Genomic DNA, 11,316 nt, shown 5'->3' with positions numbered 1-11,316 from the left:
TGTGCTTGTGATCTATATACAGCCAACAGACACCTGTAGTATCGACCATCATCGTCCTTCTATTCAGTGGTCCTTAAACATAAAATGATCAACACTGCTGTTTACAATTGAATTGACCTCAAGTGACACATTTACATCAATTTGTGAGTTACCGTATTTAGTGACATGCAAGGGATGGTTAAATATGTATTAAACAGCTCAGTACATTACACTGCATGTTCACAACACTGCATACAGTAAAATAAAATACAGTACATTAAATACCGTAATATGTAACATTTGAAAAGGTAGGATTTTAAATATTGCTCTTGAATTGGATTGGATGTGCCTTAACTCATTCACTACCGGACATTTTCAGACACTCTTTTACCCTAATGTTTGAAAAAATATAATGAAAAAATTTGAAATATCAATTCTTGGGATTGAATGGCTGGACTGTGAAAAGACAAATCAATTCGTCAATGGCAGTGAATGAGTTAATAGAATAGCTGATGAGTATAAAACACACACACACACATCAATAAATGTCTACTTGACAGACTCAATACTTAATTTAATTTCTGGCTTACTAGCAGAATGCATACAAAGTGTGCTTGACAAATTGTGCCAGTTATATGTTCAACAAAATGATGAAAGCTGCTCAATAAAACAGCGAAAAGTCAAGTAGAAAGATTCAGTGCAACCTTCAATCAAAGTCCGACATCCAGCATTGGGTCACAGTGCTCTAACAACCAATTGTCATGCATGCAAGATATGATGAACAATCATTATATGTCATATTAAAGGTTTGGAAGATGGAGAATCAAACATGTTATGTCAAGAACCCAAGGCCAAAATGTGCTTGCTGTCTTTGGTAAATTGAATACTGTACTGTACATTTATCAGCATTTACTTCAATTAATAAAAACAGATTCAATGTGTTGGTGTCCAAGTGGATAGCACATCCTCCTCACAGTTCTGAGGTTGGGGGTTTAAATCCAGGCTCGGGCCTTCTGAGTGGAGTTTGCATGTTCTCGTTGTGCTTGCGTGGGTTTTCTCCAGGTGCTCCAGCTCCCTCCCACGTCCTCAAAACATTTTTCTTAGGTTACGTAATTGAAGAGTCTAAATTGTCCTTAAGTGTAAATGTGAGTGGCAATGATTGTTTGTCAATATGTGCCCTGTGATTGGCCGACGACCATTTTAGGAGGTACCCCACCTCTTGCCCAAAGTCAGCTGGGATAGGTCACAGCTCACCCGGCAACAACTTTAGAACATTTTTAACTAAGAATAAGAATAACTTTGGTACGCGCTGAGTAGGAGTTACAGTGGTCTACAAATACACGTTTGTTTATATTAGGGCTGTACAACAATTTAAATATTTATTCATGACAATGATTTATTTCAGATAAACTTAATACTGGGTCTGGTGATATTACTGTGATTTTGCAAGTTTCACATAGCAATCAGTTAGTTCACCATTTGTGCACCATAATGCTGCAGTGCATGTTGTCTCAAATTGCTCACTGTGGGAACAAGACAATGTCATTCTTGAATAAAACAATGTCTGCAAATTAAAATAATTCATTGGTTTGAACATGTTAAACATCTTGTACACAATAATAAATGGCATGGCAAGATCGTTTAAATTTTGTTTTTAATGTATCGGAATAGGGCTTTTTATGTTGACTCTTTATTAAAAATAAAATATTTATAGTATTTTGCTATAGAGAATCATTAACACAACTCAACGGCCTAATTCATAATCATGCTGTGTATGTATTCCTTTTTGCATACAGCTTTGAAACACAAATAGAAAATGTCTTTTTTTTATTTTATTTTTTTAAAATCATGAATATGAGTGCAAGGATTGTCTTGTTGGAGAATTGTCAGCCATGTCAAACCAGCTGGAGCAAAATCATGCCCAAATGGATTCAGTCAACTTGTTACAATAGTGCGCACAGAAGGAAACAAACTGCCATGAGGACGAATTTAGTTATGAAATAAAATTTGAACCGTCTTAACATTAGACAACATTTTCAGGAAGTGCAGGTCCGTGGCAGCATATTTGGTTCCTTAATTAAGAACATTGAAATTGCAGAGTGGTGGTCAGTTTGATATGCTCCACTCAGCTTTTTTAAAGGACAAGAGGGTTAACTGTTGTTGTTGCTTTTCTCCTTTTTTAGAAAGCAGTGGTAGCGGGAATGTAATTTGCAAAACCACAAAAACACATCCATAGGTAAATGACATGCCCAGCAACTCACTTGATACATTTTTGATTTGTCTACTGCATTGTTTTCAGGATAAAAAATAAAATAAAATAAATACTTGTGTTGGCTGAGCATGTTGTCCCAAGTCCAAGTTGGGGGGCAGTAAAGGTTAGGTAGGGGGTTTAACCCTCGAGACATTTCAAGGGCATGGTTGCTAGGTTACCCACAGGGCACGTCTCCTGGAGAGTCACTGTCATCAGAGGTTCTGACCTGGTCAAGATCCTGCAGGCCAACCAATGTCATGTCCGGCTGAACGTCCTCCTCGTCTAGTTGCACCACAGGCTCATCGCTGTCTTCACTCAGGCCTTCGTCATCTTGAACACATTCAGAGTCCTTGTCTGACGAGTGGTTTTCTAGGTCAGGGATGTGGCTCAGCGGGCTGCTCAAGGATTCTGAGGAGCCGGACTTGAGGTCTGGACCTGTTTGAGATGACAGTGCAGTTCACACAATCACCTTCAATGGGAGACCTTTCAGCTAGTTATCCACTAACCCATTAAAGCCTGAAGCCCCTCGTGAGACGTACATCTCTCTAAAACCTACGGTCGTCACCCTTGAAAACATGGCATTTTTGCCACCCCCACAACATGATGCTCCCACCACCATATTTCATTGTAGGGATTGCATTGGGCAGGTGATGAGCAATGCCCGGGTTTCTCCACACATACTGCTAAGAATTAACACCAAAAACAATCTTGGTCTCATCAGACCAGAGAATCTTATTTCTCATAGTCTGGGAGTCCTTCATGTGTTTTTGTTTCTTTTTGGCAAACTCTATGCGGGCTTTCATGTGTCTTGCACTGAGGAGAGGCTCCTGTTGGGCCATTCTGCCATAAAGCCCCGACTGGTGGAGGGCTGCAGTTATAGTTGACTGTGGAACTTTCTCCCTACTGCAGCGCTGGAGCTCAGCCACGGTGATCTTTGGGTTCTTCTTTAGCTCTCTCACCAATTCTCTTCTCCCACGATTGCTCAGTTTGGCTGGACGGCCAGGTCGAGGAAGAGTTGTGCTCTTCCCAAACTTCTTCCATTTGAGCATTGTGGAGGCCACTGTGCTCTTAGGAACCTTGAGTGCTGCAGAAATTCTTTTGTAACCTTGGCCAGATCTGTGCCTTGCCACAATTCTGTCTCTCTTCTCCTTGGATAGTTCCTTCGACCACATGATTCTCATTTTTTCTGACGTGCACTGTAAGCTGTAAGGTCTTATATAGACCTTTCCTAATCAAGCCCAATCAGTTTAATTAAACACAGCTGGACTCCAACAAAGGAGAAGAACCTTCCCAAGGAGCGTCAGAAGAAATGGCCAGCATGTGAGTAAAATATGAAGGTCGCTGCAAAGGGTCTGAATACTTATGATCATATATTTTTCTTTTTTCATAAATTTCCAAAAATCTCTACATTTGTGGTTTTTTTCTGCCAAGATGAAGTCCTGAGTCTACATTAATGAGAAATAAAATGAACATTGGCAAATGGCTGCAAGGACACAGAAAGTGAAAAATGTCATGGGGTCTGAATACTTTCCGTTCCCACTGTATTATTTCTTGATGACTCTGCTGGTATTGAAATATGCAGGTATGCTTTATATACTGTATGTAGAATATGTGAAACCCTAAGAAAAAGTTGCAGGTCTGCACACTGCACAGCCTTCAAATCCATCATTGCTGCATGAAATGCTTGTTGCAGGGGAGTGCATCACAGCCTCGTTTCAGGGAGTATTTTATGCCCTTATGAATTTTAAAGACTACCCTTGCCCAGATCTGGTCAGTTATTGTTATTAGTTCTTCAGAGTAACTGACTTACCAGAAGTGAGGGATGACCCAGAACTGAAGTCATCACCAGAGTTCAGGAAATCATCCAACGCCTCCTGGTCCGATAGGTTGGTTACCGCCATCTGATCCAGAACTACAACTACATCCTCAGCTGTTGGTTCTTTGTTGAAAGTTGAACACACAAACAAGCACACTATTACATGAAGCATTTATATTCAAAATAATCAACTTTACATTTCTACCATTTCAACCAAGATATCTGCACACCGTATATAAAGCAACACGGGCAATCTTTTGGGCACATATAACATGTAACTACGAGTGCTGAGCCATCGAATGTTTACCTCTGTGCTGAAGATATCCAGTGGCGCGGTATTTCTCCAAATCTTGGTTAAAGGCTTCTTCATAGACTTTCTGTCGTTCCCTCAGTTTCTGCTGCCTTGCCTGCTGTAGCTTTGCAACTTTCTGAGCATGCTCTGCATTTAGTTCCACTACAAACAGGGAAACACACCATTATATCAACAGTATTAACTTAAATGGTAAATGGTCTTGTCACTTGTACAGCGCTTTTCCACCTTTGGTGCTCAAAGCGCTTCACACTGTACCGCATCTACCTACTGATGACAGAGCATCAGGAGCAACTGGGGGTTCAGTATCTTGCTCAAGGATACTTCGACATGGTCACAATGGCCGGGGATCGAACCCACAACCTCCAGGTTGGGAAACGTCCCCTCTACCACTGAGCCATGCCGTCCTAGAAGAGGCCCAAGGACTGACCCTTGAGGAACCCCACATGTCATGGCCATCCGATCTGATTCAAAACTTCCAACGGTCACAAAGTACTCCTTTCCTCTAAGTAAGAACCATTTTAGGACTGTTCAATTCATGTAATCGCACCCAAGTTTCCAACCCGTTCAACAGTTAATGATACTAATGTCTTCATGCATTACATGGAAGTTCATTTAACCTGCCACTGTAGTTGACAGGTGAACATATAGCAACAACCCACAACATTATGACCACTTTCACAAACCAAAATGAACCAAAGCAATACAAAAAAGCTTTACCTTGACAAAGACAGCTACTTTCGGTTTGACTTCAATAAGCATCCTGTTAAAATAATATCTCTATGACCTTGTCAGTCAAAACTGAACTGACCATTTCTTTTTCTTGTTGTATTGGATCTTATTAGATTATATAAATGGCCTTTGGTTATAGTACCTGTAATAGTTTCCTCCACATCATAGAAATCTGTCAAAAAGTCTACCTCATAATATTAAAAGGAAGATTTGCTCTCCCATGGATTATGTTTGTTATGTTTTGCTCCTTTATTTCATCAAAATGACCTGTTAATGACTGCACATAGGCAGTGCCCATGTCTAGCGAGAGTAACGCAGCTCACCTTCCAATGCTTCCAGTTCTCGCCTGTAAAAAGACAAATCCAAAAGATTCTCATTACACAGATGACTTTTGTGTGATCAAAGTGAAAAAAAGAGCAATGGAAAAAGCTGTTATGACTAATTGAAGTTTTCAGTACTTATTATGACGTGAGGCAATTGACAGTTTTCTTATCAGAGCAACTCACATGAATGCATTCAGTAGAGCAAGTTGTGAACATGAGCCTATCAGATCTACCTGAGTCCAGTACTTTACATCAAGACATTGATTAAAAAAAGGCAATAAGCAGGTGAGCAAGTTACGTGGAGCGCATACCGTTTTTTTTTCTTGTAGATTTCCAGTTGGTCGATATGATGCTGCTTGAGCGTCTGTTGTTCACACTGACAACAGAGTGTCTCTAAGAAGACCAGCCTGCTCTCCATCTCCTCAAAGTCACCTTCCAGATGAGCTGCACATGGACACACGCAGACGATGATCAAGTGCAACTATGCACAATATTAGCATGTGGAGAAGAGGCCATTTCCTTTACGCGCACATTTCCTGCCAACTCGCAGTGCTTTCTCCACTTCATTCATGTTTATTGTCATTAACACCCGCCGCCCCCCAAAAAACGACATAGAGGCCCCTCCCCTAAACAGTTTTGCAAATCCATTTGAGCATTTATTTGATGGCCATCTTATCGTTCATGTACTAGTATGCTCTTTGTCCTCATTAGTAAGACAATTCAATGCACTAGTAGAACGATTCCCAGTATGTCTTACAAATGATTTTTTTTTTTTTCCACTATTGTATGACAATTCTGCACATTGGTGAGGATAAGCCATTTGGAAAATGGATGGTTGGATAACTTTGTCAATCTAGTAGGACAACGACATGTTACGAATGAGGCTAAACTTTTCATTAGCTGACATCTGTGCACTACGGGTACTAGTAGTGAACTTCTATATGTCAACTAGTAGAATTGAGGCATTTCACTAGTCATGCTAGCACGCAGTTGTCAGACTATGCTTTTTGTCCTCACTCATAAGACAATTCAGCGCACTAGTCGAACGAACGACTCTCTTGCTAGTTTTTTTCCCCACTACTACCTTACACTGCTGTGTGGCACATCTGCACACAAGAAAGACAAATACAGCTCGAGGGTACATGGACCTTAAGATGACAAGGACATTGAACACATGTTAAAAGCAATTTCCATAGACAACTGCCAGTCGCACCTATTGACGCAGTGATGGCATCAAGTTCACAGATGAAAGCGGGCAAGCTTTGTAGTTGTTCCTGTAGTTGTGCCAGTGCTGATCGTCTCTTCTCCCAGTGCGCCGACAGCATCACCACGTCCCCGTCAATGGCCTAAAACAAAGCCACAGAGAGGAGCAAAATGACCGGACCACTGCCTACAATAAGCACTCATTCACTTGAATTAGTCGGTTACTATTAGTTTACAAAAAAACTTATAAGACAAGGAACAGTATTTCCATTACTTGTGGACACTGCTGAAGTATCCTGTCCAATATGAATGTTATGAGCATGAACATTTACTGTTTACTGCATACATGTGCAATATCTTTTAGCAGTAGTAATTACCCTATCAGTTAAGTATTACTCCATTTCTGTATAATTTATGATCTGGAAAGCCAAAAAGGGAGTTGGGGAATAACAAGTGAGTTATTAAACAAAGTATCTGATTACCTTCAGTCTTTTTATAGTAAATCATCGATCAACTTTGGAAGGGGTGCAGTAGCTTGTGGCATTTTTTTCTTTTGTTGTCTAGTAGGAAAAAAATAAGCTTGATTGTTTTTAGGCTGGAAGACTAACATGAAGACTGACTGACATGAAAAAGCAGAAGTAAACCATTTAAGAACATGTTAGTTTTGGAGAATACACTACACTAAATTACATAATTCCTAAGAATATAGATGTTACTAGTTACAAAACTACTGCAGATCTTTTCCAGTACAATCTACTGAAAAGGGTGAAGCGCAGGTTCAGGAAGGATTGAAGGTGAAAAATTCACCACAGTATATCCCTCTTTGATAGGGTCCGAATGTGTGTCATAATTGAAATTCAATGTCATGTCATCTTCCAAACCGCTTATCCTATATAGGGTCGCGGGGAGTTGCTGGAGCCTATCCCAGCCGTCAATGGGCGAAGGCAGACTACACCCCGAACTGGTCGCCAGCCAGTCGCAGGGCACACATAGACACTGTCACTGAGCGGGAATCGATCCCACGCTGCCCGCACACAACTCAGGCGTGTGTACCACTACACTATCAGCGGACTTGAAATTCAATGTATTGTAGCATTATATGATTAAAGTGCAGTGTCAATAAATCTTCAGGCCACTTTAAGTGTTAGCATCCACATCCATTTCACGAGACACATTTGTTACCGTGACTCATAATGGGAGCTAACAAAGCAATATTGTGTCAACTGTGAGAAAGAAATAGAGAAGAACTGAACATACCTCTGCAACCTGTGCACAGTCTTTTGTTTTTTTGTGGAGTAGAAACCAACTCTCCTCATATCTACAAAACACATTTTAGACTGTAGGCAAAAATCATACGGTGCTGTCGGTCTTTCTGTGTGTGTGTGTGGGGGGGTGTACCTGCTAAGGATGTCGAGTCCACCACTGAAAGTTGGAAGACTTTCTTCATACCTGAGTAAGAAATAAGATACTTAAAAAGAGAAGCATGTCATAAATCAGTTGGGGATAAATAAGTGAGTTTTAAAATCTCATTGCATATTTAACGTTTACATAAATATGAGTGATCCACCCAATTTCACACATGCAATAAATACGTTTCTGGGTTTTAAGCTAATGATTGCTTGGGAGTTCAACACCCATATCGTGTTTTACAACAGTACTTGACAGTATTTATAATTCCACATGTACGTTTGGATGAGATAGATAAGCATACGATCTCTGTCACCAAAATGCGCCGCACGTCAATGAATGGAGGCGACCGAAGAAGCCAGCTCAAGATCTACCTTACAAAAAACAAATAGCACTTGTTAAGTTACATGTCTGTGAACGTGGCAAAGTACAGATTCAGACTCGGATTTTTACTTATCATATCCAAGCCATAATCATTCCTTATTAAAAGGATTGTACCTGACATGCATTGAATGCGCTATGTGGTAAAATGGCGTGATCAATTTATTCAAAATAAATTTGTGCCGGCCCGGTCGGGGAAGCATCTCTACATGATGGCGTTGCCACAGTGACCCTGAATTGAACTGACCTGGACTTCCTCCTGCTGCTGCTTTTGGATTCCTTTGATTTATCGCCAAGTGTTTTCAAACTGTTGGAAGGAAAAGCAAATGAAGGCTTTTGCACAAATTATCCAAAACAACAACAGTCAATAAGTCTGATTCTTAAAAATAAAAGCATTTTGTTTTTATATTACATTTTATAAATGTGTCATAGTTATTAGAATATAGTTAGCGGTATAATGCATTCATTGTTTACTTCATAATTTATCGATTTGGGCCCCTGTGAAAAAATACCAAATCTAACGGGAACAACAACTGTAGTAGTATACCCTATTCAGTAAGACTGTCATTTGGTAGTGCTGTTCGAATGTGCAATGAGTATGGGTTATCCCCTTTCAGCACATGAGAAACTGGAACAGCAGTCGAGTGACTGGCGGCATCAACATCCAGGAAATATTCCAAAATAATGGTTGTTTTGGGAACAGGCCGAAATTATTTCAGTCAGCCTTGAGTATTTCACTGGAGCTCTCGATTGGCTCAATTTGATGAATAAGTGATCAATTCTTCGAGACAAGCTGTCAACTTCTCCATGTTGGAATTCGATGTGCAAATTATGTGCGCGATCGTATTCAACCTGAAATTGGGTTCACTTGTCTCCTGTGTCTGAGTGGTGATCACACGCCACAACACATCAAACAATTTGACCATTTCCAATAAAGCTGCCTGCGTCTTCTGACTTTTTTGATACATCAGGGGACTGACAACTCCAAACAGCAGGATACCTGTTATCACAATTCTAATTATGTATGAATCTTCTACATCCTCACAGAAAGGGGACAGACTGACGGACTAATTGACAGACTTAACTGACAGACTGACTGAATTGCGGACAGACGGGTACCCAGGCCACTAACAGATGACAAATGACGGACCAGCAAAATTTTGTAAAATGCCCACCTCTGTAAATAACGGAATCATCTTTAAATAAATGTCATTTATTTTCTAAAATTACATTACAGGAGATCTTTTTCTTTTTAAATAAATGTAGCTTTGCTTCTAGAGAAGAAAAGAAAGTTTACCGTTATACACAACGTGAATTCAAGAAATAATACAATACATAATTTTATTTAATTGGTTCAAATATGATATCTATACCGTACTAGAAATAATGCATCAATTCTGTCAGCAATGTATAGTGACAGGCAGAGAAATGAACGCTCTTCCACTAGATGGCAGAATGTACAGTACATACTTAACGTGTGTGTACATTTTGGGGGACATATTTGTTTGGCGATGCCCTGACTCAATAAAGGATGTGAAATACTGCCCCTGAGGGCATATTTGGGCATCTGGGCACTGCTGCTATGGTACGTACGTGTTACATGTCATTTGCCGACTACATTCCGCTTGAAGCGCATTGCTAAACCAATTGGAATTTCTTCACATTTACCAGCAAACTATGTAGGCTCCATTCTGTTTAACCTACTTGACCCGACGTCACATGATCGTCAGCTGAGACCAATAAACTGGAATGGCGCACACAAACTAAAACGGACCAAATCTTGCGTCCAAGAACGAAAGTGCAAATGACATAAACACACCTAATTGTTCGTTAAAGTTTGCTCCTTTTAAGTTTTATATTTCCACGTGGTGAGGAAAGCAAGATAACGGCTGCCTCAGTTTAGTCTGCGACTGGTCAACTTTGCTTCTTCATATTTAATGCCAGCTCACTTTGATTGTAAAATTAAACACGCGTTGTTTACATCCTGATACTTTAAGAAAATATAACACAATCGGGTAAATGCGACACAAATCAGACAAACCCCGTGGTTAAATCCTGTTGCACCATGTGAAGTCTTTCCCTGAAGTTCTCGAACATGATGCCAGTGTGTCGTTTGTCTCCAGTGAGTTTGTTGTCCTCTGATATGGACCCGGTCCACAGTATGGAACAGTCGAGGCTCCTAACCCTGTTGTGACAGAACCTGCATCTCGTCTTCCGGTGTTCTTCTTCTTAGGTGGAAACCTAACGGCATCTGAAATGTAGTACTGCCCCCTAATGTCTTGACGCTTTCACTGCTGCGTGTTGGCTGAATGTCACAGGAAAAGTGACCTTTGCCATTCAATGTCAATGCCCATAATGCCTCTGAAAAACAACCCCCAATTGGTATTTCCTACTTGTAGTTTTAGATTATAATTACAAAATATAAAACACTACAAGACACTTCATTTACAGGTTGTATTGGCTTCACTGTGTATATTATCTATTACATGTCATGTCATGTCATCTTCCAAACCGCTTATCCTATATAGGGTCGCGGGGAGTTGCTGGAGCCTATCCCAGCCGTCAATGGGCGAAGGCAGACTACACCCCGAACTGGTCGCCAGCCAGTCGCAGGGCACACATAGACACTGTCACTGAGCGGGAATCGATCCCACGCTGCCCGCACACAACTCAGGCGTGTGTACCACTACACTATCAGCGGACTTATCTATTACATTTGCAAACAATTTCAGACCAAGAAGGAAACGACTGAGAAAACTTAACTGACTAGTACATTTAACTTGAGTCAACCTTTGCTAAAATCCACGACTCTTCTTTATTTAGGAAACCAAGAGTCACATAAAGACAAGTTGACATCCTTGGAAATATATCAGCCAATTCATGGGACAAACCCCTGTTGTGATTTTTGCTGTTA

The 11,316-nt window shown here is 40.5% G+C and overlaps 1 protein-coding gene across 1 annotated transcript; it reads right to left on the bottom strand.

Moving 5' to 3' along the window:
• Nucleotides 1–136: 136 nt before the first annotated feature.
• On the bottom strand, nucleotides 137–10,664 carry LOC147143978 (dysbindin-A-like). The gene is made up of 10 exons (XM_086037980.1): nucleotides 10,444–10,664; nucleotides 8,650–8,709; nucleotides 8,013–8,063; nucleotides 7,872–7,932; nucleotides 6,625–6,757; nucleotides 5,723–5,855; nucleotides 5,412–5,434; nucleotides 4,354–4,500; nucleotides 4,041–4,169; nucleotides 137–2,665 (listed from the first exon to the last, which is right to left on the bottom strand). The coding sequence occupies exons 1-10, from the start codon at nucleotides 10,497–10,499 to the stop codon at nucleotides 2,406–2,408; spliced, it is 1,053 nt and encodes a 350-aa protein (XP_085894106.1). The 5' UTR covers nucleotides 10,500–10,664; the 3' UTR covers nucleotides 137–2,405.
• Between the last annotated feature and the right edge of the window lie 652 nt (nucleotides 10,665–11,316).

The sequence above is a fragment of the Filicampus tigris genome, chromosome 8, assembly GCF_054856515.1.
Source record: "Filicampus tigris isolate MCC_2025a chromosome 8, RoL_Ftig_1.0, whole genome shotgun sequence".
Classification (NCBI taxonomy): Eukaryota; Metazoa; Chordata; class Actinopteri; order Syngnathiformes; family Syngnathidae; genus Filicampus; species Filicampus tigris.
Note: the sequence above shows the minus strand (reverse complement) of the source record. Positions and strands in the feature narration are given on the sequence as shown.

Coding starts and splice junctions, on each gene's coding strand:
- LOC147143978 (XM_086037980.1), bottom strand. CDS start 10,499: ATGTTCGAGAACTTCAGGGAAAGACTTCACATGGTGCAACAGGATTTA. Junction 5,856..6,624: donor TGCCATCACTGCGTCAATAG/GTGCGACTGGCA, acceptor GTCCATGTGCAG/CTCATCTGGAAGGTGACTTT. Junction 4,501..5,411: donor AGAACTGGAAGCATTGGAAG/GTGAGCTGCGTT, acceptor CCCTGTTTGTAG/TGGAACTAAATGCAGAGCAT.